The 26,159-nt window shown below is 48.4% G+C and overlaps 1 protein-coding gene across 7 annotated transcripts; it reads left to right on the forward strand.

Moving 5' to 3' along the window:
- The first annotated feature begins 450 nt into the window (after window positions 1–450).
- On the forward strand, window positions 451–22,790 carry PPP1R10 (protein phosphatase 1 regulatory subunit 10). 7 transcript variants are annotated; one of them, XM_059702148.1, is made up of 20 exons: window positions 451–565; window positions 784–1,302; window positions 6,908–7,025; window positions 7,684–7,770; window positions 7,894–8,029; window positions 8,959–9,010; window positions 16,315–16,392; window positions 16,534–16,707; window positions 17,076–17,232; window positions 17,320–17,432; window positions 18,345–18,445; window positions 19,073–19,217; window positions 19,295–19,453; window positions 19,553–19,799; window positions 19,927–19,990; window positions 20,093–20,287; window positions 20,416–20,491; window positions 20,666–20,779; window positions 20,954–21,532; window positions 21,751–22,790. In XM_059702148.1, exons 3-20 carry the CDS (start codon window positions 6,919–6,921, stop codon window positions 21,858–21,860), a joined length of 2,694 nt encoding a protein of 897 aa, XP_059558131.1. In that variant the 5' UTR covers window positions 451–565; window positions 784–1,302; window positions 6,908–6,918; the 3' UTR covers window positions 21,861–22,790. The 7 variants fall into 7 exon arrangements, with proteins under 7 accessions (XP_059558131.1, XP_059558135.1, XP_059558130.1 ...); XM_059702147.1 differs by having other exon boundaries at window positions 452–565; window positions 16,531–16,707; XM_059702150.1 differs by having other exon boundaries at window positions 453–565; window positions 16,531–16,707; window positions 17,127–17,232.
- Window positions 22,791–26,159: the final 3,369 nt, after the last annotated feature.

The following is a 26,159-nucleotide window of genomic DNA, read 5'->3' on the forward strand; positions in this document are numbered from 1 at the left end:
CGGCAGCCACGCGCTTGCGTCAGGACGGAAGCGAGAAGGGGGCGGGTCATGGGGAGACGCTAATTTCAACTGCGTCACAGTGGAATTCGGCGTCAAAACTGAGTTTTTGATGAGCCAGTCACGACGATTCTTAGGTCTTATACTTAGAGCGAGCCTTTTAAGCAATTTTGAAGGCGATTTTGGCCGAGGTTCCCACAGTACGCATGCGCCGGCCCAGTTCCGCCAACCAAGGATGAGAAATATTTTCGGGGGCGGAAGTGGTGAAGGCAGAGGAAAGGGAGGCGCTAGTCTCTCCGGTTATGCGCACGCGCGTCCCGCCTCCTCAGGAGGAGGCGGGAAAATGTCCAGAGAGTGACGGGAAGTGGGTAGTGGGCTGAGCGAAGGTGAAGGAAGGATAGCCAATCAGCTAGTTCGTTGTCTTTCGGGTTAACCAATGAATTTACGCCTCGCGCACAATGTCTCGCGACAAGGGAAACGCACTAACACATTTGGGCGCATTGGGTGGTGTCCGGATATAAAAGGCTCCGCCCGCGCGGACAGCCGCCATTCTGGGGTTCGTTTAGAGGTAAGTTCTTGTGTTTTGTCGGTTGGGGGTTAAGATTTTACTGAGAGCGTTGGCCTGGGAAACGGATTTGGCATGGCTTTCCTTAAGAGCCTCGGCTTATATAAAGTTCCGGACTGGACACGGAGGTGTTTGAGACCGCGAAAGCGGTCGTCTGGGTGTGTTTAAAAAGCAGCCCGTACTGATTACCTCTTCCTCCCCTTGTGTTCTTTCTATCCCAGGTTTGAATTTTCACGGAGAAAGACAGGCCGGCCACCAGGAAAAAAGAAACGAGCCGCATCCACATCTAAGCCCTTGAGAGGATCCTGAGCGGGGGGAAAGGGGAACCGCAGCCACCAGCCCAACCACTGTCTTCTGCCCTCTCCCACTTCTTTGCCCACCCACCAGCCCACGCTGCTTGGGACTTGAAATCTGTGGCCGAAGGACCGTCACCACATAACTGCAAAAATAATCCACCACCCTCCCTCCCCAAACCCACCCAGGTCCACTTATCCAGCGTTTATTTTTTTTTAATCAACTCAGAACTTTTTTTTATGACCCCCCCCTCCCTAAATGGAGTTGGGTGGGGGGGGTGAATGCTGAGTTGGCCTTTGTTTTTTTTTAAAAGACTTTTTGACCTAATGAGGCCCCCCAAATAGAGTTTTGGGTTCTGGTTGGTGGTTTTATTTTTTTTTTTTCTCCAAAATTTTAACCCCCTTCCCCCTGAGCCCGAGGTGCTGACGTCGCAAAAAAATTGGATAGTAAGTGTCGAATTTTGAAAAACGAGCCTTGCAACAAGAAATCAACGTTTCCCTTGGTGAAACCAAAAATAATGAGAGGAAGAAATGAGACCATAGAACAAAATAGAGAACTGGAGGAAGGACCGAGCCGGTCCATCTCCACTAAGAGGGGCCTTTGGCTCCAAGCCTCGTTCTCTGCCACCTGCCCGCCCTGCCCTGCAGGCGGGAGGCCAGCGAGGGAGGATTTGACGGTTAACCCTTCGCAATCCAGCCATTGCCAGACTGCCCGCGCCAAGTGCTCTGTACGGAGGGTGCCCTCCCTCGGCAGCAGTCTCCAAAGGGTTAATGAGCTCACATACAAAAATGGGGGAATCTTGTGCTCCGGAGGCCCACTTCTTTGTGTGTGAGACGAGCAGGGCGCCTTTCAATTTGCCAGATTAATAAGCAATCTGTACATAAAGATTGCAGGGTAAGGAGATGGGCACAAGTACTAGCTGGCTGTGACTTAGATTGTTAAATCCTCTCAATTTAATGTAATGTGCTTGGGGTATATTTGTGGCTAAAGTAGGTGGCAATCTAGAAATAAAGATTGCAAGACACTTAATTCAGGACAAAATATAATCTTAGTGCCAGTACATACAAGATAATAGTTTAAATGTTTTGTAATTGTTGGAGATTGCATAAGTTATTTAAAAGCAAAAGATTAACATTTTAACGATACTTTTTGATGGGAATAGAGGGTGGGGAGGTTGGGAAATGTGGAATTCAGGAGTATAATTTTTAAAGCCATTTAGTGCACTTGAATGCTAGCTTTCTAGGAGATTTGTGTCGTTAAAGGCTTTCTTTTCCTTCCCTGCTTCAATATGGCGACTTTCCTTGTCCTTTTGTCTTCCAAGCAGTGTTGCAGGTTGTGTCTCCCATTTTGTCCTCAACCCTGTCCGTTGAGGGTCCAAGGCCCCCTCCTTTGTTCGGAGGGTGGGGGTGGTCGATGGTAGGTTGAACCTCAATTGCAAGTTAGTGCTTCCCCGCATAAAATTGTTAATATTTTAATTGCTTTTACTTTCACCACGCTCTTATTCAAAATAGGTCAGAGACTTCGGGATGGGGGACTGGGATAGGACTATTACTGTGTTTCCCCCCCCAGTGTTCTTGCCTGACCAGGGCGGCGGGGCCTGCGGAGGCTCCGAGACAAGATGGCGCCCTGCCTCTGCTCCTCCGCCCGCCGCCGGAAGCGCGGGGAGGGGCGTGCTGGCCGAGGCAGTCGGAGCCCCGCCCCTGAGCCTGTGCCTTCTGCGCTCAGGGCGCCGAGCCAGGAGCAGGCCTCGCCCTTTCTGTAGAATACTGTCTGTTAAAGCCTTTATTTTAAAAGGCAAGAAAGCTCACAGGAATTAGGTCTTCAGGCTGCTCATTCGCTTGGGCAGCTCTAGTTTTTTTAACTGACAGCCTGATGCTTTTCCCCTTTTACTCATCACAACTGCTTGGAAGTACTCCCACCTAGTTGCCAGGGGTAGGAAAGGGGGCCTGGGGGCCTGGAGACAGGCAGGGCTTGTGCAAGTAACGGGCAGATGGGGCCGAATGGCAGCCACGCCACTGCTGCGCAGGCCCCGGCCTTGGGCTCCTGCGGCGGGTCGCCTTGTGTAACGGGCACCCGGGGGAGTGGGCACTGCAGGCCTTTCTTCTCCATCACTCATGGCCCCGCCGGGGGCTGCACTGTTCCGCGCCGTATCAGGTTCTCCAGTTGCTTAGCTCCTGTACATTGGTACTGGGATGAACAGTTGTAAACTCAAGGCAGGGGCATTCAAGCTACGGTCTCTGGTAAGCAAAACCTTTCTGGTATTACGTTTCACAGCCTCGTTTCTTTTATTCCCAAGAGCCACCTTTTTTAAAAATTTCTTTCCTTACTTTGTAAAAGAAATTCCTTAAAATGGGAGAATAATGTCTTCGTTTTCAACTCATGCAGTGCTATAGCAATTGGTGCATATGGAAAAACCATGCCCTGAGGTTGGTAGTTGGTGTCCTGTTCCTTCTACTTTTTCAAAGTCAAATCTTTATCAATCTCCATATACTTTTACTTTTTTAAAGTCCTACATTGAATCATGGTTCTAGGCAGAACTGGAAAGTCATTTTGTACAACTGCCATGGTGACTTGGGTGAGACTTCAGGGCTAATTTTCTACTGGGTGTGAATTCCCAAATTATTAAACTTCTGGAATGGATGGGAGGGATGTGTCTTCCACATGTCTATTGACCACAAGTTTTTTTATCTTTTAAGCAGTTTGCCATATGCCTCTGCAGCATACCTTCCTTGGGAGCTGAACATTTGCCACTGGGGTTCCTGGTCTCTAGTGAGCAGGAGATGAATAAAATCTTCATTAACATGGGAGATGGGAAACAAAGCCTTCTAGAGAGCCGCATCCTTCCAGAGAACCTGATCCTTGTAGATTGTGGCCAAAGTTCTGTTCTGGAACCCTTTCCTGTGGGGATGGGGTAGGGTGGTGATTTTATGAATAAGCTTTTGGTGAGCTCCTGTACCCAGGTTTTCAAAATGACTGAGGTACAGAGGCTTACTACTTAGGAAAAAGGTACAACCTTGGGAATCACCAGAGACATCATTCAGTCCACTGCTGAGTCATGCTGTAATGCCTCAAACACCAAAGGGAAGGGGAATGTAAGGGATTAAGTACAAAGTATTTTCATTTCCAAAAATGCTCAAGCCTCCAAGTTAAGGGAAAGGCCTTCCTCCTTTGCTTGAAAGAGTATTGTGGTTGTTTTAAAAAGGACTTGACTTGTATAGAATTTTTGTCCTGAACCAATCAAGTTCTGTTTTATTGGTGATGGGAATGGAATAACAGCCAAAGCTAAACATTTTTCACCCTATGTAATGAAATAACCCTCAAGTATACCTCATTTTGGAGGCAGGAATTGGTGTTAGTTCTGGACTTGTAAACTGTATCTCTGGCAAGAACAGCAGACCTCTCCCCAGTGCCTGTATCCGTGTGGAGGTCTCTGCCCGCAGCGTCCTCCATAAGAAAAGCCCAGCAGAGGACCAGGTGGAGATAGGCCAGGGTGTGCTTCCCCGCCACTTCTTGTACTGCCGTCACGGAAATTAAAGTATGTCATGTGCTGGCTTACTTTTGGTTCCAGAAAACTTACTCAAGCTTCCATTGCAGTCTCCATATGACTAGGTAATGTGATGACCCTTGGTCACGGCTCCTCCCTTGGTCAGCTCATTGCCTTTTCTACTGGAGGCCTGTGCCAAGAATGTAGGTTCTTTATTCCTTTCCACTTGAATATCTTGGACTTCTTTCAAAATGTACTGAATTCCAAAGAGGGAAATTAGGTTGTCAGACACAGAGTCCTTAATATTAAATGAGTAAAAGCTAATCTTCCTGTAGGAAAGTTATCATGAGAAAACTCACCTTTTAATCACAAGATTGGTGCTTGTGATACAAAATTTAGTTTTGTTTATTGTATTTCCAAAATATAATAGAGGAAAATAATGGAAAAGTGAATATTTAACATTTTTATTGCTTTGTCTCCTAGCTTCTCTTGACTATTCTTGCTTTTTATGAATGGGAATGGGAAAATTCCTGGGTCCCATTCCAAACAGAAGGCGCTGGACAGAATTTAGCGCTGTGCTAATGGATCTCTTGTCTCCCGCCCTCTTACGTGAAGGATCATTTTAACTCTGGTGATAACTTTTTTATAGTTTCTGAAGGAAGTAGGGTAGCAGGCCTATTGGCTTAACTGATAGTTGAATATGTAAAGGGGAGTTCTCCATGGTGAGGTATATTCAACTCTGGGTTTGACTCAAATAAGTGGGGTCGGCTATATTCAGGGAGGACTGGTTTGAAGTGATGTTAGTTTAATTGAAGGCTTTTTGTCAAATTGTATTTATGTTGTTGCTGATAATGTTATTTAGATTTGTTCATTGCTTTTTCAGTCTCCAGTAGATGGGAAATCTGTTTTATATTTCCCTTTATTGTATCTATATACCTTTATAGTGTATATATCACATAGTATATTATTACATGGGAAAAATTCCTTTATCCCTGTGTTTGTCTCTATAAGAACCACCACAGTTCAGTGGATTTGGCCTGAGCACTTCTATCTTACCTGGTATGCTACGTCAGTGTTTTTTCCCCTCTGACTTCAGGTTCTGCTGTCCTTGTAGAGGTCCCAGGGTGGCAGTCACAGCACAGTTAACCCAGATTTGCTCCCCTCAGCATTTCTTACCTCCCTCCCCTCTTCAGCCCACAGTTTATGATCTCAGGAACCAGCCTTCTCTCCTCCCTGCTTCTGCCTTTTCTTACCTAGGTGGTTAGGACCTCTGCAGTTCAAAATTTACTGGCCTTTTTGTTGGAAGGACTTCAAGGTTAAGATTGTTGTGTGTGTTTTTGTCTGAGAACTAATTTGCATTATAAGAAAACTTCTCTTTCTGCACAAAATATAGTTGCTTTGTAGAACCTTGATTTCCCCACACTGCTGCAGGGAGCTGGTCTGTTAGCTGTGCTAGAAGCAGTGTGCATGAGGTGGGCTGCCCCTTGCTGTCTTCCCACCCAGTGTGTTAACTTCATTTCCCAAATGCAAATATTACTGAGGTAGCTTTCTTTTATGGTTCTCAGCGGTGTTTCAAGGCTTTGGGGATAAAAAATACCAATCAGAACCATATTGATTCTCAACTTCCTCTCTGGAACTTGGTTTCTAGCCTAGAAATTGCTTCACAATTCTCTGTCCCTTATCAGCAGTTTAACTCCTTTTCTAATCTGGTCTAAACTAGCTTCTTAAAATTTAATGGCATTTTCCCAGCTTCTACCTTTATTCTTTCAGGCCTTTCTTAGAGATCTTGAATAATGATATGATTTTGAGGTGGTTGGGAATAGGGTGTCAGATCTGCATCTTTGTGTTTGAAACCACAAACCTTGCTCTTTGAACCAATAAAAACCTGTGCAGTGTTTGGTTAATGAGAGACGATCTATTTAAGGCTTAGGAGGACCTGCTTGGTTTCCTTTGCATCCATTTGTCTCCATTTCTGGGAGCTACCCACACCTCCCCTGAGGAAAGGTTCTGTTTTCAAGTTTTGTTTCTCCTCTGTCACCTATCACTTTAGCCGAGATTGTCGACTGGTGCAAGCAGCGCATATTCTGCCACTTGTGGGCTAAGATAAAAAGGAATCGATTACTTTTAGCACATTTAGCCCGACACCCAAGATTGGCCCAGTTCTTACCAAGTCACAGTATTGTTTTGTTTTGAAACCAGATTTACCAGCAATGAAGGAGAGACAGGACTTCATAAGGAAAAATACCTCTGAGAATTGAGCATTTTGTTAGAGGAATGTGTCAGCTCTATACTGTCTAATGGAGTTCAGCTGTCCTAGGAAGGCTGTACCTGGGAGGGGAGAGAAGGGTGTCTTCCCTTTAGTCGTAGCCGTGCTTAACTTGCCAGGGCTGTTTGCTCAGTGCTGGCAATGGTCTCTGTTGATTTTTCTTAAAAATGGTGAGTGTAGTTGAACATAAATTGAATAATTCATCACTATGTTTTATCAAATGTGTAAATGGAATTTATTAGAGGGCATAGTGGCACTGCCCTTGCCGCCCATTTATTCTGTTGTTTTGTCCTCATCCTAGAAACTTCGATCATGGGTTCGGGTCCCATAGACCCCAAAGAGCTTCTCAAGGGCCTGGATAGCTTCCTTAACCGAGATGGGGAAGTCAAGAGTGCGGATGGGATTTCCAAGATCTTCAGGTGAGTCTGTCCTTTTCAAATTCGTTGCGGGTGGAGGATATTGTGTGTTGTAATTAAGGCAGGCCGAGGTGTTCCTGGAGAGGAAAGGGAAAGTCAGTGGGATAGGATTGAAATCCAGTAATTTTAGAATAAGTGATAGGAAAAGGTGAGCCCTTGGTTCCTGGCTATAATGGAATGAGATATTTGGATATCCACCGTCCCAAGGGAGTCACCCTTTGGAAGGAAGGAAGCAGGGAGCCAGGTGATGGAATTCTTGGTTCTGTTTTGGGTTGGTCAGGTTTCACATCCCCAAACTGTCATTTCCTTCAGGGATCCTTAAGTTTCCAAGGGGGAGCAAATGGCTAAGCCCGTCCTGGACAGGCCACTAAAGGCTGGTTGTTGAGGGTTGGGACGTTTTACCTGCGAGCAGAATCAGATGTGGCCTGTGTGTTAGGGGAGCAGCGATGCTCACCGCCCCCAGATCAGAGACTCAGTGTCTCCCAAGTTCTCTTCCATCCTCCCGTGGGTTTCATTTCACTCTGGATCCATCCCATCCTCCTAGAGGCCATGTGCCCAAGTGAGGAGGGATGTGCAGGTGCTCTCACAGGCTAGAGGCTTTGCCGTGGGAAGAAGAGGGGCTCTGTGGCTGCTCCGTTCCTAACCTGCCCCTTTCCTACAGCCTGATGAAGGAGGCACGGAAGTTGGTGAGTCGGTGCACTTACTTGAACATTCTCCTGCAGACCCAGTCATCAGAAATACTGGTCAAGTAAGTGGGGATCTGGGTGACTGCGACGGAGTTCCTGGGTTGTTGGTGGGGAACGAGAAGTGTGGGATGTGATCCTCCCAAAATCCAGGAAGGGCATCAGATTCTCCTCCTGCCTGCCTACAGGTTTATTGATGTTGGTGGCTACAAGCTTCTTAACAATTGGTTGACGTATTCAAAGACGACCAACAACATTCCCCTGTTGCAGCAAATTCTGTTGACCTTACAGCACCTACCACTCACCGTGGACCATCTCAAGCAGGTACCTTCTGCCTTTCCTACCTCAGTGCCTCTTCTTTGGTTGAGCCTGACAAATGAGACACTTAACACTGACTCTGAGGAGGCTGTGTATCTTGAGCCTGTGAGGTAGAATGGTAGGAAAAATAGGAAATTGGAATCAGAAGACTTGGTTCAGTTTATCTCCTTCAAATGGTGTGTATCCTTGGGGCACTCCATATTTCTGAGCCTCAGTCTTTTTCATCTATCAAATGGGAATAATTGTATCTACCTAACTGGATTGTTCTAAGGATATAACTATGCCCACAAAGGTGTGTTTCTTTTTTTTTGTTAATCCTCACCCAAGGATATTTTTCCATTTATTTTTAAGGAGAGTGGAAGACAGAGAAATAGCAATGTGAGAGAAACACATGAATTGGTTGCCTCCTGCACGCACCTGACTGGGGCCAGGGCCAGGGAAGAGCCTGCAACCAAGGTACATGCCCTTGACCGGGTTCGAACCCAGGACCCTTTTGTTCCGCAGGCTGACGCTCTATCCACTGAGCCAAACCGGCGAGGGCCCCCACAAAGGTTTTTTTCTTTTTTTTTTTTTTTTAAATATATTTTATTGATTTTTTACAGAGAGGAAGGGAGAGAGACAGAGAGCTAGAAACATCGATGAGAGAGAAACATCGATCAGCTGCCTCCTGCACACCCCCCACTGGTGATATGCCCGCAACCCAGGCACATGCCCTCGACCGGAATCGAACCCGGGACCCTTCAGTCCGCAGGCCGACGCTCTATCCACTGAGCCAAACCGGTTTCGGCACCCACAAAGGTTTTTAAATAAGACTATGCCCACATAGTCACTGTTAAGGGACTATGAAAAGATTGTGAGTGGTTTGGGGGCTTGTTAACTCTGAGTGGCCTTACTGTCCTGGCATTTATCTTTCTGCTGTTCCCCGTTTCTCATAGAACAACACAGCCAAACTGGTGAAGCAACTGAGCAAGTCAAGTGAGGATGAAGGTAGGGGCCAGGCCTTCCTCTGTCTGGGCCTTCCTCCATTACTTACACTCAATTCCCTGTCTGTCCCCATCCTTGGACTGTCCCTTCCTTCCTTACTCTTTGTACTTCCTCTTGCTTTTCTCTTCCTTTTGAAAATTTAGTTCCTCTGACCCAGTGGTTCTCAACCTTCCTAATGCTGCGACCCTTTAATACAGCTCCTCATGTTGTGGTGACCCCCAACCATAAAGTTATTTTCGTTGCTACTTCATAACTGTAATTTTGCTACTGTTATGAATCGTAATGTAAATATCTGATATGCAGGATGTATTTAGGCGACCCCTATGAAAGGGTCATTTGACCCCCAAAGGGGTCGTGACCCACAGGTTGGGAACCACTGCTCTAACCTGTCCCCCGTCCCCTGTCTACTGATCTCAATTTCAAATGGGATTTATTAATTTCTCTACTATTGAGGGTAAGATAAGGTACCATGCTTTAACCAGAAGCTGATTCTTTTTTTTTTTTAATCTTTATTTTATTTTAGAGATAGAGAAATATTGTTCTGTTGTTCTACTTATTTATGCATTCATTGGATGTTTCTAGTATGTGCCCTGACTAGGGATAGAACCGGCAACCTTGGTGTACCAGGACAATGTTCTAACCAATTGAGCTAACCAGCCAGGACTATAAGCTGATTCTTTTTTTAAATATATTTTATTGATTTTTTACAGAGAGGAAGGGAGAGAGATAGAGAGTCAGAAACATCAATGAGAGAGAAACATCGACCAGCTGCCTCCTGCACACCCCCCACTGGGGATGTGCCCGCAACCAAGGTACATGCCCTTGACCGGAATCGAACCTGGGACCTTTCAGTCCGCAGGCTGATGCTCTATCCACTGAGCCAAACAGGTCTTGGCTATAAGCTGATTCTTAAGAATTCTTGGTGCACCCTGGCCAGATGGTTCAGTTGGTTAGAACGTTATCCCAATACACCAAGATTGTGGGTTCGATCTCTGGTCAGGCACATACAAGAAGCAACCAATGAATGTGTAAATAAGTGGAACAACAGATCAATGCTTTTCTCTCTCTCTAGTCAATAACTAAAATTTTAAAAATATGGTGCAAAAGTCATACACTTAAAATTCTTTGGGGAAAAGTATCATCATTGACTTCTCTTTTTCTATATAATGTTCTGCCATTTGACCCCTTCCTGTAGGGCATGGGCAGCACCCCAGCTCCTGGAGTATATCACATAGTTCATACCAACAGATTCTTCTCTTTTCTAAGACAAAGGGGTTTTGGAGCTCCTGGCCATGGCCACACAGTTCTCGCTTGAAGTTAAAACCTGGCTCCAGAAAATCACCGGCTTTTTTTGTTTGTTTGTTTAAAGAAAAAAAAAGTGTGTACCCAAGGGTTCCAGGCCCAAAGATTTTACTCACAGCATAAATCAGGAACACAAGACCCTAGTGTCCCGCAAGTGAGCGGGATACTAGCAGAGTGGATCCCCTGGTAAGGTTTGCTCTTGGTCTAAAGGGAGCGGTGCATGAGGCCCTTTCAGAAAGAGGCTTTGGCCCTTTGGTGGGCAAACTATGGCCCGCAGGCCGGATACGGCCCGTTTGAAATGAATAAAACTAAAAAAAAAAAAAAAAAAAAGACCGTACCCTTTTATGTAATGATGTTTACTTTGAATTTATATTAGTTCACACAAACACTCCATCCATGCTTTTGTTCCGGCCCTCCGGTCCAGTTTAAGAACCCATTGTGGCCCTCGAGTCAAAAAGTTTGCCCACCCCTGGTGTAGAGGGAGCATCCAGGCCTGGGCCAGCCTTTCTGAAATTCCTTTAGTTAGAGGAGAAAACACTGGGAACACGTTCTAAGATAAAGGATTTATTAGGCTAAGTGAAATAAGCCAGTCAGAGAAAGACAAATATCACATGATGTTACTTATATATAGAATCTAATCAGCAAAATAAAACTGACAAATAAAGTAGGTCCAAAGGCATGGAAGCATGGAACAGACTGACAGATCTCAGAGGGAAGGGGAGGGGCGGCGGGAAGAGATTAACCAAAGACCTTACATGCTTACTAGAGGCCCGGTGCACAAATTCGTGCATGGGTGGGATCTGATAGGGCCAGGCCAGCCGGGGGGAGGTCTGAGGGGGAGCTGCGGGCAGTTGGCCAGCTGGCCCCGCCCCCTGGTCGAACTCCCGATCGAGGGGACAATTTGCATATTAGCCTTTTATTATATAGGAGGATATGTGTAATTCAGACAGCTCAGGGACACAGATAATAGTGTGTTGAAGGCTGGGGGTGGGGCAGAGTCTGGGTAGAAATTGCCCTGACGGAAATCGAACCATGACCTCCTGGTTCTTAAGTCAGTGATCAACTATGGAGCCACGCCAGCTGAACTCTCCTCTTTTAAAAATAAGTTTTTATACGCCGAAACCGGTTTGGCTCAGTGGATAGAGCGTCGACCTGCGGACTCAAGGGTCCCGGGTTCGATTCCGGTCAAGGGCATGTACCTGGGTTGCGGGCACATCCCCAGTGGGAGATGTGCAGGAGGCAGCTGATTGATGTTTCTCCCTCATCGATGTTTCTAGCTCTCTATCTCTCTCCCTTCCTCTCTGTAAAAAATCAATAAAATATATTTTTAAAAAAAATAAGTTTTTATTGACCTTGAGAGAGAGGAAGGAAGATAGTGATAAACATTGATCAGTTGCTTATTGCACACCCCCTTACTGGGGTTCTAGCCCATAGCACATGCATGTGCTCTGACCCATAATCGAGCCAGTGACCTTTCTTTTTTTTTTTTTTTTTTAATCTTTATTGTTCACATTTTTACAGTTGTTCCTCTTTCTCCCCCCATAGCTCCCCTCCACCTGGTTACCACCCCACCCCTTGCCTTTACCCCCCACCCACTGTCCTCGTCCATAGGTGTACGATTTTTGTCCAGTCTCTTCCCATACCCGCCACACTCCCCACCGAGAATAGTCAGTCCGCTCCCTTTCTATGCCCCTGATTCTATTCTATTCACCAATTTATTCTGTTCATCAGATTTTCTATTCACTTGATTTTTAGGTTCAGTTGTTGATAGATATGTATTTGTTGTCACTTTGTTGTTCATAATTTGTATCTTTACCTTTTTCTTCTTCTTCCTCTTCTTAAAGAATACCCTTCAGCTTTTCATATAATACTGGTTTGGTGGTGATGAACTCCTTTAGCTTTTTCTTGTCTGAGAAGCTCTTTATCTGACCGTCAATTCTGAATGATAGCTTTGCTGGGTAGAGTACTCTTGGTTGTAGGTTCTTGCTATTCATCACTTTGAATGTTTCTTGCCACTCCCTTATGGGTGCTCCCTTGTAGGTAACTGACTTTCTTTCTCTTGCTGCTTTTAATATTCTCTCTTTGTTTTTTGCCCTTGGCATTTTAATTATGATGTGTCTTGGTGTGGTCCTCTTTGGATTCCTTTTGTTTGGGGTTCTCTTCGCTTCCTGGACTTGTAAGTTTCTTTCTTTCACCAGGTAGGGGAAGTTTTCTGTCATTATTTCTTCAATAGGTTTTCAATATCTTGCTCTCTCTCTTCTTCTGGCACCCCCATAATTCGGATGTTGGTATGGTTGAAGCTGTCCCAGACGCTCTGCATTATCTTCATATTTTTGTATTCTTTTTTCCTTTTGCTTTTCCGATTGGGTGTTTTTTTCTTCTTCGTATTTCAAATCTTTGACTTGATTCTTGGGATCCTTTAGTCTGCTGTTGGATCTCTGTATAAGTCTTTATTTCAGACAGTGTATGTTTAATTTCTAATTGGTCCTTTTTCATATTCTTGAGGGTCTCACTAAATTTCTCAGAGGTTTCTATAAGATTCTTGAGTAGCCTTATAATCGTGGTTTTGAACTCTATATCCAGTAGTTTGCTTTCCTCCATTTCTGTCATTTGTGACCTGTTTCTTTGTCTCCACATTTTGGCTGCTTGCCTGTGTTGATAGAGTGGCTCTGTGTGCTAGGTGTCCTATAGGGCCCAGTGGCTCACCCTCCCTAATTACCTGAGTTGGACACTCTTGGTACACCCCTTTGTGGGCTGTGTGCACAGTCTTGTTGTAGTTAAGCCTTGATTGCTGTATCACTGGGAGGAATTGACCTCCAGGCCAATTGGCTGTGAGGACCAGCTGTGTCTACGGTGGGAGAACTTCTGTGCTGGAGACACCCTTCTGGGGCAAGACTTGCTTCAGTGGGGCTTTGGCGCTCACTGAGTCTGCCCCAGAGTGTGTCTCTTATGGATCTGAGGAGTTGTAATCTGGATGGTCCCACTCTGACCACTGGGTAGACTGGCTCTTGGAGCTCCAAGGAGGTGCAAAGTCAGCCACTGCCTGAGGCCACCCAGCAGGAGCTGCAGAGCGATCTGCAGATTCCTCCTCCTTGTTTGGGGTTTGGAGGTGCCCAGATGAGACGCAGCTGTGAAGCAATGCAGGCTGCTGACAAGCCGTAGGCCTTCTTTTGGAAGCTCTGGGATCTCTGAGCCAGCTGCAGTTTGACAGGATTTTAGGCGGAGAAAGGCCAGGCCATTCGTATGCAAAAACCTCTGCACACAGCTTGGGTGGGATTGTAAATTGGGTGGGTCGTGGTCTCAGGGAATCACGGCGCCCTGCAAACAGCAATGGTTGGCCATCGGCCCTCCCCCAGATAGGTCCCTGGTTCTCTGTGTCTCACGGGCCCGTGCAGGAACAATGACCGCTGCAAGCACCTCTGCGAGAAAGCCACCCTCATGTTCCGGCCCGATGCCAGACAGTCCAGTTTCTCTCCATATGAGTCTGGGTCCCCAAATTCTCACCTGGAACTGGAGTTCAGAGCAGTCAGGAACTTGTATCTCCCTCCCGGTTGAAAAAGACAACAGCGTACACAGCTGCCACCCCCTTTCGCAAACCTCTGTACCTCCACACTTCCACACCTCTGCACCTCCTACCCGCTTCAATACATTTTTCTCTTTCCTTCTAGTTGTAGAATTTCCACTCAGCCAGCCTTCCCGTGGTTCTGGATGATATTCGTTTTGTCTTTTAGTTGTAGTTTCAATGTGGTTGTGCGCGGCAGCAAGTTCAGTTGTTTACTATGCCGCCATCTTGGTTGTACCCCCAAGCCAGTGACCTTTTGATGCTCAGCCAACTGACCCAGACTGGCCAGGGCCCCTACCTTTCAATTATTTTAGTTGTATTAATTCCCAGTTTTTAGGTCCTTTTAGATACTTCAATATCTTTGTGACATGTCAGAGTAACCTATATAATAAAAGGCTAATGTGCAAATCAAGCAAATGGCAGAACAACCAGTTGCTATGCTGCACACTGACCACCAGGGGGCAGATGCTCAATGCAGGAGCTCCCCCTGGTGTTCAGTGCACTCCCACAGCGGGAGCACCACTCAGCCAGAAGCCCTGAGCTGGGCTCATGGCTGGTAAGCGCAGCAGCGGTGGCAGGAGCCTCTCCTGCCTCCATGGCAGCGCTAAGGATGTCCGACTGCCGGCTTAGTTCCACTCCTAAGCCGGCTGTCGGACATCCCCCAAGGGCTCCCGGACTGCAAGAGCGTGCAGGCCGGGCTGAGGGACCCCCCTCCCACTGAGTACTTGAATTTTGTGCACCAGGCCTCTAGTCTGTAATAATAATTTATAGCATAATATATATCCCAGAAAGCCCATTAAGTCATTGCACATCTGTTGTTCCTTCTGTGTCAGATATATTGTCCCTGTTTTCTTGGGATTTTTATACCCCCCACCCACTGTCCTTGTCCATAGGTGTACGAGGCTGGCTAAATATTTCTGCCTTCTTTGAATATAGATTTAATTATTCTTATACTTCCTTTGGATACAGAAATTAGTACTTATCGACTATAGTGAAGTCTCATTGGACCATACTCTCAATTGCTCTGAAAAGGTTTTAGGGGTTTCCTGCATTGGGAATACATTGGGATTCAGCTTGCCTTAGGTACAGAAATTGCCAGTGTGTGACTATTTTGAAAAGTTAGGTTTTCATGTTAATATGACAGTCTCATTATTAAATGAGTCCAAAAGTGGAAATGTTGTCAGGAAGAGAGATGCCATAGATAAGAGATGTTATTTGCCGAGTACAAAAAGAAAGAGCAACAAATTCTATTCTTTAAAATTCTCTGACCTCTTTTTTCTTTAGATAAACTGCAAACCTAAATTGGTCTGTTTTTCAGCTCTTTTTTCATCCTTGATATACTTAATTGATTTCCTAAAAAGGTTGCCTAGAAAGTCTTTTGTAAGATGAAGCTAAGTTAGCGTCCTTTGCATTAAGTTCACCTTCAGGACAACACAAACAATGCTGTTCATTTTAGAAGCTAGTGGCCCTTCAGATACTTGAACTCTGCTACCTTTCTCCTGATTTTAGTTTCTGGGTTTTTTTTAGTTAATCCTCACTTGAGGATATTTTTTCTATTGATTTCTCTTTTTTTAGAGAGAGAGTGGGTGGAGGAGGGCAGAGAAACATCGATGTGAGAGAGAGACATCAATTGGTTGCCTCCTACACTCTCCCTGACCAGAGCCGGGGATCAAGCCTGCAACTGAGGTACGTGCCCTTGACTGGAATCGAACCTGCAACCCTTCAGTCTGAGGGCCGACTCTTTATCCATGTGCCAAACTGTCTAGGGCTCCTTTCTCTAATTTTAACAGAAAGGGAAGAGTATATATATATATTCATTCTGCCACTTCCTAATTTTGTGACTAATCTCTATGCTTCTATTGAGGTGAGTCAATGTTACGATCTCATATCAATATTTCTCTCTTCTCCCATCCTCTCTGAAATCAATAAAAATATATTTTTAAAAGTAATAATGTATTGAGGGGGAGATAGATAGAAACATCAATAATGATAATCATTGGTTGGCTGCCTCCTACACACCCCCTACTTGGGGATTGAGCCTGCAACCCAGTCATGTGCCCTGACCTCCTGGTTCATAGGTTGATGCTCAACCACTGAGCCACGCCAGTCAGGCAATACACCATTCTTTAAAAAAAAATTTTCAAGTTGTAACAATTACAGGAAATATATAGGGGTGGGTAAAAGATTTATAAATAATACAATAAAAAGTAAATAAAAAAAATAAAAATATATAATGAAAAAATAATAATAATAATAAGTAAATAATAATACAAGAATAAACTTTCGTGTACTCACAACTGTAAACCTATTTTTGCCCACCCTGTATATATGAAGCAGTGATGTAGTTTTTATAATATAATAAATGTTCAGATATCTCTATTTTCTGTTACTGGACAGATAACATTTTAAGTTATTTAGGCATTTCCTCTTTCTGTCCCCTCAGAGCTCCGGAAGTTGGCCTCCGTCCTCGTCAGCGACTGGATGGCTGTCATCCGCTCCCAGAGCAGTGCCCAGCCTGCTGGTGAGCTCCCAGGCCCTTTGTCCCCGTATTGATCTATCTCCCATGGGATGTGGCTCCAGTGTCTTTAGCCTGCTTCACCGCTACCTGACAGTCTTTCTCTTTGATCTCAATAAAATCTTTTACTTTGTTTTTCCACAGCAGAAAAAGATAAGAAAAAGCGAAAAGAAGAGGGAAAGGGTCGAACCACGCCCCCTGAGCGACCTTTAACCGAGGTGAAGGCTGAGCCCCGGGCTGAGGAGGCCCCAGAGAAGAAGAAGGAGAAGCCTAAGTCTCTTCGAACCACAGCGCCCAGTCATGCCAAGTTCCGCTCCACTGGTGAGGCTGCTGGCAGGCCCCGGGGAGGGTCTGTGGCCATGTGCACACCCAGGGCCTTCTGGTGGAATTGCTGGATTGTGATGTGGGAAAAGAGGATGACTCGCGGGAGAAGCTCAGGGGATTCTACAAAGCTGGATGAACCGAGAGGAAAAGTCAAGAAGGTGGCCCTGGCCAGTGTGGCTCGTTGGGTATTGTCCTGTGCACCAAAAGGTCACCGGTTTGATTTCCGGTCAGGGCACATGCCCAGGTTGTGGGATGGATCCCCCAGTAGGGGGCATGATCGATGTGTTGCTCTCACATTGATGTTTCTCTCTTTTCCTCTCCCTTCCTCTCTCTAAAAATCAACTAAAAATCTTTAACAACAAAAGAAGTCAAGAGGGTGGGTGGGAATTCAACCCCACCCCATGTCTCTTCCCCAGGATTAGAGCTGGAGACCCCATCTTTGGTGCCTGTGAAGAAGAATGCCAGCGCAGTGATGGTTTCTGACAAATACAACCTTAAGCCCATTCCCCTCAAGCGTCAGAGGTAGGGACTGTGCTGGGCTTCTGAGTGGGTTGGGTCTGAGGCCACGAGAAAGAAGGGCCGTGTTCCTGACAGTTCCTCTTCTAACAGCTCAGCAGCTGCCCCAGGAGACACAGCTCCCCATGCAGAGAAGAAGTACAAGCCACTCAACACAACACCCAATGCCACCAAAGAGATCAAAGTGAAGATCATCCCGCCACAGCGTGAGTCAGAATGGATTGAATTTGGGGGCAAACTCTTCATGGGATGCATGGGGGCGGGGGGGAGGTCCTTCTCTTTAATGTTCCATTTTCCTTTCATTTCTTGGTGCCCTTTAATTTTTGCACCTCTGAAGCTTGTTTCATAGGGTTACTTAGGAGTGACCTGAGAGATGAGGTGGGAGGTGTGCTCTTCACTGACTGGTTAGGGCAGTGATGGCGAACCTTTTGAGCTCGGCGTGTCAGCATTTTGAAAAACCTTAACTCTGGTGCCGTGTCACATATAGAAATTTTTTTATATTTGCAACCATAGTAAGACAAAGACTTATGTTTTTGATATTTATTTTATATATTTAAATGCCATTTAACAAAGAAAAATCAACCAAAAAAATGAGTTCGCGTGTCACCTCTGACACGCGTGTCATAGGTTCGCCATCACTGTGTTAGGGGCACTCCCAGCTGGCAGGGTGATCTGTCATGTCCACAGGGCCGGCTCTGTCAGGTGCCTGAACTCTAGTTCATATCCAAAACCACGGCTTTGCCTACCTTTAATAGGAAGAGAATAGCCCGGCTGGCGTGGCTCAGTGGTTGAGTGTCGACCTATGAAGCAGGAGGTCACGGTTCATTTCCCAGTGTGGGGTGTGCAGGAGGCAGCCGATCAGTGATTCTCTCTCATCATTGATGTTTCTATCTCTCTTTCTCTCCCTCTCTGAAATGAGTAATAAAGATATATATTTTAAAAAATAGAGTATAATGTCAGGAATTTCCTGTCCATATGCTTCCTGGCCACCTTGAGCTAACTGTGTCCCAGGTTGAGGCAGGGTCTGCCCAGACCCACTTTACTGCCCAGACTGGTTCTATAGGAATAGGATTGTAAAGGAGGTATGATGGTTCCATTTATGCTTCTTCCTTTTGTAGCTATGGAGGGCCTGGGCTTCCTGGATGCGCTCAACTCAGCCCCTGTTCCAGGCATCAAAATTAAGAAGAAGAAGAAGGTGCTGTCGCCTACAGCTGCCAAGGTATGGGCCCTGGGTGGTAGGCGTGGCAGGGTGTAAAGGTAAAGTCAAAGGAAGGACCCGGAGCCCTGGCCAGTGTGGCTCAGGTGGTAGTCCCATGCACCCAGTGGTGGCTGGTTCGATTCCTGGTCAGGGCACCTTGTTGTGGGCTCAGTCCCTAGTAGAGGGTGTGCAGGAAGCAGATGATCGATGTTTCTCTCTAAAATCAATAAAAACAGTCCTAACCGGTTTGGCTAAGTGCATAGAGCATCAGCCTGCGGACTAAAGGGTCCCAGGTTCGATTCTGGTCAAGGGCATGTACCTTGGTCGTGGGCACATCCCCAGTAGGGGGTGTGCAGGATCGATGTTTCTCTCATCGATGTTTCTATCCCTCTCCCTTTCTGTAAAAAATCAATAAAAAACATACTTAAAATCAATAAAAAACACTTTAAAAAAAAGAAGGGCCCTGCAGCTCGGAGTTGGGGAGGGCAAAAGGAGTTTGTCTGATGCAGACTTGTGACGGTTGGCAGTGTTTGACATAGATCTTCGTTTATATGAACTGTTGGGGGTACTGCCCCAGACCCCGCACTATGCCTTGCCTTGACCTTAGCTTTTCGGTCAGCTCATTAACTTCTTTTCCTTTCACAATAGCCAAGCCCATTTGAAGGGAAAACAAGCACCGAGCCAAGCACAGCCAAACCTTCTTCCCCAGAGCCAGCACCTCCTGAGGCTATGGACACCGACCGTCCAGGGACCCCAGTTCCCCCTGTGGAGGTCCCAGAGCTGCTGGACGCAGGTCAGTCCAGTGGCTGGGCCAGGCTCGGGGGTTTCCCAAGGGGAAGGACCTGCATCTGAAACCTCTCCTGCTTACAGCCTCTTTGGAGCCAGGAGCTCTGGATGCAAAACCAGTGGAGAGTCCTGGCGATCCCAGCCAGCTGACGCGGAAAGGCAGGAAGAGGAAGACGGTGACGTGGCCTGAGGAGGGCAAGCTGAGGGAATACTTCTATTTTGAACTGGATGAAACTGAACGAGGTTAGAAGTCGAGTTGACTATCTAATAGGCGGGCACAGAGCGTTTCAAAGAGCTGGTTGTGCTTACTCTTCCTCTTGCTTTTTTCCTCCTTGCCGATAGTAAATGTGAATAAGATCAAGGATTTTGGCGAGGCAGCTAAGCGAGAGATACTGTCAGACAGACATGCATTTGAGACGGCCCGGCGTCTGAGCCATGACAACATGGAGGAGAAGGTGCCGTGGGTGTGCCCCCGGCCCCTGGTTCTGCCCTCACCTCTTGTCACCCCTGGAAGCAACAGCCAGGAGCGGTACATCCAGGCTGAGCGGGAGAAAGGAATCCTTCAGGAGCTCTTCCTGAACAAGGAAAGGTGAGCGGAATGGGGTGCCTGCCCTGGGTTGATTACGGAGAGGGTGGAGGTTAGGAAGAAATTCGAGGGCCTGGATCAATAATCTGACCATCATTCTTTTTTTTGCTCCCCCCCGCACTCACGCTAGCCCTCACGAGCCAGACCCTGAACCCTACGAGCCCGTCCCCCCGAAGCTCATCCCCCTGGACGAGGTGAGTGTGAAGTGGCGACGGGGCTGTGATGGATGCTGATGCAGCTGTTGGGCGTGACTCCCTTCATTCCGTGGTGTCCTCACTGCTCTGCTCTGCTCTCAGGAATGTTCGATGGATGAGACTCCGTATGTTGAGACCCTGGAGCCTGGGGAGGCCGGTGGCTCACCTGATGGGGCAGGAGGCTCCAAGTTGCCTCCTGTTCTGGCCAATCTTATGGGAAGCATGGGTGCTGGGAAGAGCCCCCAGGGCCCTGGAGGAGGAGGCATCAGTGTCCAGGAGATCCTCACCTCCATCATGGTATGAGCCCTCATCCTCGTTTCTGCTGTGTTGGCCACGCCCCTCCCCGTACCCCAGTCCTCCTCCTCTTCCTGCGCCCCTCCTCTGGGCTCTCCCTTTCTCTGCTAATGAGGACTGTTGCTCTCTAGGGTAGCCCAAATAGTCACCCCTCAGAGGAACTGCTGAAGCAACCAGACTACTCAGACAAGATCAAGCAGATGCTGGGTAAGGTCAGGGCCAGCCAGAGCTGGGCTGCATGCAGTCGTGGTCAGACGTGGGGATGGGATGGAGATGAGACCCTGCCCGCTGGTCTTCAGGGATCCCTGGGCACCCGTAAGTGGGAAGGATGTCACTCTGCTAGAAGCCTCTTGCTGACTACTGGACTCTTTTCATTAACAGTGCCGCATGGACTCTTAGGCCCCGGCCCAATAGCCAATGGTTTCCCACAAGGAGGCCCTGGGGGCCCCAAGGGAATGCAGCACTTCCCCCCTGGCCCTGGGGGACCTATGCCAGGTAGGCGGTGACTAGGGTGTTGGAATAATGGGCTTATCTGCTAACCTGTGGTCTGGTAATAGTGTAGGATTGACCAGAAGGAGCAGGGAGGTGGCGTAGGGTGGGGGGGAGATGGCTTAGGGTGGGAGGGAGCAGTCTCTGAGTGTAACATTGTCTCCCTTTTTTTCCTAACAGGTCCCCATGGAGGCCCTGGAGGCCCTGGGGGGCCAGTGGGTCCACGTCTCCTGGGTCCCCCACCCCCTCCCCGGGGTGGTGATCCCTTCTGGGATGGCCCTGCTGACCCCATGCGGGGTGGCCCGATGCGGGGGGGACCTGGACCTGGACCTGGACCTGGACCATACCATAGAGGTCGTGGTGGTCGAGGGGGAAATGAACCTCCTCCCCCTCCTCCTCCATTTCGAGGAGCCAGAGGAGGTCGCTCTGGAGGAGGACCCCCAAACGGACGAGGGGGCCCTGGTGGGGGCATGGGTGGAGGACACCGTCCCCACGAAGGCCCTGGTGGGGGCATGGGCAGTGGCAGCGGCCATCGTCCTCATGAAGGTCCTGGTGGGAGCATGGGTGGAAATGGCGGACATCGCCCCCACGAAGGTCCTGGACATGGGGGACCCCATGGCCACCGGCCTCATGATGTCCCTGGTCACCGAGGCCATGATCATCGAGGACCACCTCCTCATGAGCACCGTGGCCATAATGGCCCTGGCCACGGAGGAGGGGGCCACCGAGGGCACGATGGCGGCCACAGCCATGGAGGAGGTGAGGATGAGCCCTGCCCCTGTATGACTGGGATTGTCACTACCCGGGGTGCTAGGCTGAACCTGAGGCCGCCTGTCCCAGCCTGTGGCTGTTCCTACCCCGGCCCTTCCCCACACCCCGGGCTCTCTCTCTGAAAGTTCTCTGGCTCCATGGCTGTGGAGGTGGCGAGGGTGGTGGTGACCTAGCGTCTCCTCCCTAACCGCCCACCCTCTTTTCAGACATGTCCAACCGCCCTGTCTGCCGACACTTTATGATGAAGGGCAACTGCCGCTATGAGGACAGCTGTGCCTTCTACCACCCGGGGGTCAACGGGCCCCCCCTGCCCTGAGGACCCGCCTGCCCCCCACACTGTTATGGCTTCTGTGAGGCCCGTCTGTCCCGTCCCCAGCTGAGGAGGAGCCGGCCTCCTCAGTGCCCCCTGCTCAGTCCTGGGGTTTCTGATCACTGGTGCACCCCGTGTACACGCTCCTCCAGGCGGGAGGGCGAGACCCGCTCTGCCCTGCCTGCGAAGAGGAGGCTCGGAGACACTGGCTTCACTTCCCGAGAAGACGTGCCCTGGAAGCCCAGCTCCTTTCCAGCGTTCCCTCTCATGCTGAGGGCACCTGACCGTGCCAGCCCTCCCCGTGCACGGAGCTCTGACGTGGGATCAGCTGCCCTCCCGACCATCCCAGCCAAGACCACCATTCCTCGGGGTGGGGAGATGCTAAAAGGGGATATCGGCTATCCCACTCCGCTGAGAGGGCTCCCACTGCACACCGGCTGGACACATCCTGAGCCCTTCTCAGCGAGGTCAGACTAGGCAGCCTTCTGTGAGCGCTGTGGCTGCATCTGCATCGCGGCGGCTGGTGGCGGTCTACCCTGCGCACACAGCTCCTGCTGGCAGCAGACACTTCAGGGAGACCGGCTGTGCATGAACTGAAGCCCGGCACCCCGGGCCCAACAGTCACACTACATGCACCGCCTTGGGAGTGCACATGCTTCCTGTCCCCACCTGGGACCTTGGAGTGCGGCCACCTCTGAGCCCCCATCGGCACCGTCCGGGGTGCATTCAACAACACACTGGCCCTTACACAGCCCTCTCTTTCACCCGTCTCGTATCAGTTGTTTTCTATGAAAACAGTGGATTGGTTGGGTTTTGTGCAAGGTCTTGGGTTAGAGCCACAATGGATTTGAGGATGAGTATTTTTTCTTTTGGTTTTGTATATTTTGTACATTAATAATAAACAGTGGAGAGAGAAGCAGCTTATTTAACCCCTGATGTGTTTGGACTCCTTGAAAAACAAAACCCAGCCATTACCAGCTGTTTCAGGTGCATGAATACAAACCTTCGTGGAGCTAGCAAGCTCTACCTTCAAGTCATAGTTGATTTAAGTGAGAATGCTGATGCGATGCGCTCTGCACAGGAGATCCCAGGACCAGCATTCTTGGAGAAGGCAGTGAGGCCCGGGACAGCCTGTGGCTGGGCCTGCCAGCTGTGAAGTGCTCTGGGAAGGAGCAGGAGTGGCTACAGGAGAAATCCATGAGCAGTGTTTTGAGAACGGTCCAGGGGAGAGGAAAGTGTAGACCTCTCTTTGCAAAGAGTGACTGCGGAGCTGGAGGAAATGGCCTGCTGCGAGGGGACGGGAGGTCTAGGACCCAGCTTCCTCGTTGAGGGGGGTGTGAAATCAGGGCCTAGGTGATGGGATAAGATTCCTGGGAGACAGGAGGTTTTGGAGACCAGAACATGGAGGGATAGAATTAACTTTGAATAAGAAGTTACTTAAGTCTGCTATTTTTAAAAAATATAGTTTTATTGATTTCAGAGAGAGAGCAAAGCATCAATGACAGAGACCTTGATTGGCTGCCTCCTACATCCCGCCCCCCTACTAGGGATTGAGCCCACAGCCCAGGCCTGTGCCCTGACCAACCGGGAAGTGAACCGTGACCTATGAACTCCTGATTCATAGGTCGACGCTCAACCCACCTAGCCACGCTGGCCGGGCTAAATCTGCTATTCTTAGAACTAGAAATTAGGAGAACATTACATTTTGGGGTGGAGAGAAGAGTGGTTTTCACCAGAATGTCTGAAGGGCCCGTTAGAAGACAGATTGGAGCCCATGGATTCCCAGTCAGAGCACATACCCAGGTGTGGGTTCAATCCCCAGTCAGGATGCATGGGGGCAGCCAAGCAATGTTTCTCTCCCTCTCTCTCTAAAATAAAATTTTAAAAACATTAAAAATAAGTAAGGTTGGTGGGGTGAGCAGCAGATTTTCTGATTCAGTAGATCTGGGATGGATCCCAAAATGTTTCTGACAAGCTCCCTAGTGTTGCTGATCTGGAAAATGAAGTCACTGCCCTACAAGTTTCTTGGCTGTTATTTTCAAGATTGGCCATATTTACATCTAGCGAGGCCAGCAGTGCCTTTTTTTCCTCCCTTTGTCCAGGCTCGGGAGTGCCGGGAGCTCAGGCAGCCAGCCCACCGTTGCTCTGTGCCCTTAGGCAATCTAAAGGTGAAATACCAACGAGGTGCACAGCTCGAGGGAAAAAGCATGTCGATCCACGGGCCCACTTAACTTGAGTGTCTTTCCTTCTGGCGCGTCCAGTGCCTGCTTCTCACCTCCTTCCCGCCCCCAACAGGCCAAAGAGCCTTTAGAGCGAGCTTCACGTTGCCCATTATAATTTAAAGAGGAGTCGGTCATTTTCCTTTCAAAGTCTCCACAGAAACTTCCTGCCCTGGCCAGTGTTAGCCGCACAACCGCAGGGCAGTGGGTTCGACTTCCAGCTAAGGGCACGTACTGGGGTTGCAGGTTCGATTCCCGGGCCTGGTCAGGGTAAGTGTGGGAAGTAAGGAGTGGCTGTGTCTCTTTCACATCAGTGTCTGTCTCTCCACCCCGATTCCCTTTCACACTCTCTAAAAATCACTTGGAAAATACCCCCGGGTGAGGATTAACAAAAAGCAATGCAGGCAGGGAGAGAGGCTGCACGCTCATCCATTTCACCAAACCCATGGACCATGAAACCCTGCAGGCACTTCTCTCCCCTTTAGGTTTTTTTCCTTTCTGCTTCCACCCCCAACCCCCAAATCCTATTCAACTTCTGATGTCTCTCAACCCTTCCATCTCCAGTTCTGAGTTGTCAGCATTACAGTTCTCCCATTTCTGTTCCTGGGAAATCCACCCTGGCTGGGTCGCTCAGGGTGTTGTCCTCATACATCAGGGTTGAGGGTTCTATTTCTGGGGCACATACAAGAAGCAACCAATGAATGCATAAATAAGTGGGTCAACAAAATGTTTATCCTTTTCTCTCTTAAAAAAATTATAAAATCCTACCACCTCAGCCCAGTACAATTAAGTACTAACTCAACGTATTTGCTGCTGCTTGGCAAACTCCCTTTTTTTTAATCCTTACCCGAGGATAGTTTCCACTGATATTTAGGTGAGAGTGAAAGAGAAATATCGATGTGAGAGAAACACATGGGTTGGTTGCCTCCTGCATGCGCTCTGACGAGGGCCCTGGCTGGGGAGGAGCCTGCGACTGAGGTACGTGCCCTTGATTGGAATTGAACCCGGGATGCTTTGGCCCGCAGGCTGATGCTCTATCCACTGATCAAATTTTTATTGATATTCTTGGGTTTCGAGCTGCAACCTGGGCATGTGCCCTGACCGGGAATTGAACCGGCCACCTTTTGGTGCACGGGATGACACCCAACCAACTGAGCCACACTCGCCAGGGCTCCAGCTTGTTTTTATTTTTTACTTCTTTATGAATGTATTGGGGTGACACTGGTTAGTAACATTATACAGGTTCTAGGTGTCTACACATTCTGGTGCTTCCCCTGAAGGCTCTCCCCACTCATCTGGTTCACTCCTTCGCCTCCTTCAGGCCTCGGCTTTCGTGTTAATTCCTCTGAGGGCTCTACTAGTCACTCCACGTCAAGGGGACACCCTCTCCTCCCGGAGATACGCTCCGGGGCACCCCCGTTCCCAGTTGCGCAGCTGACTCCGGGTGCTGCCGCTGGGACAGAGAACCACTGCCCTAGGACAGCCAGGGGAGCGTCTCCAGCCACACTGGCCACAGGGCCACTCTTCCGTTCTCAGGCCCCCTTTGAGTTCTGTATGGCCACAGGGCTTTCCTGTTTCCATGGTAGCACTAACAGGACTTCCCTAAAATGCCTTGTGTTCCTAAAACAGTTCTATCCTGGCTCTCGCTTGGAACTAGGACTTAGCTTTGGTCATCTTTTGTTATTAATGCTCACCTAAGGATCATTTTTCCCCATCGATTTTTTTAGTGTGGAAGGGAGCAGGAGAGAGACATTGCTGTGAGAGGCACATCAATGTGTTCCCTCCCGCACACACCTGACCAGGCTGGGAATTGAACCTGCAGCCCAGGGACATGCCCTCAACTGGAAACCGAACCCGTGGCCCTTCAGTTCACAGGCTGGCACTCTAACCACAGAGCCACACCAGCCAGGGCAGCCATCCTTTTTTAATTCTCACTTGAGGATGTGTTTTTTTTCTTTGTTGATTAAGGCATTACATATGTGTTCTTATTGCCCCATTGTCCCCCCCGCCCTCTCAGAGGATATGTTTTTGAATTCCAGACAGAGAAAGGGAGAGGGAGAGACAGACATCAATGTGAGAAATATTG

Source organism: Myotis daubentonii, chromosome 6, assembly GCF_963259705.1.
Source record: "Myotis daubentonii chromosome 6, mMyoDau2.1, whole genome shotgun sequence".
Classification (NCBI taxonomy): Eukaryota; Metazoa; Chordata; class Mammalia; order Chiroptera; family Vespertilionidae; genus Myotis; species Myotis daubentonii.

Excerpts from the sequence above, each read along its gene's own strand:
- PPP1R10 (XM_059702147.1), top strand. The coding sequence starts at position 6,919 with ATGGGTTCGGGTCCCATAGACCCCAAAGAGCTTCTCAAGGGCCTGGAT. Across the intron at positions 8,030-8,958 it reads CCGTGGACCATCTCAAGCAG|AACAACACAGCCAAACTGGT; the intron begins GTACCTTCTGCC and ends CGTTTCTCATAG. Across the intron at positions 20,780-20,953 it reads CCCTGGGGGACCTATGCCAG|GTCCCCATGGAGGCCCTGGA; the intron begins GTAGGCGGTGAC and ends TTTTCCTAACAG.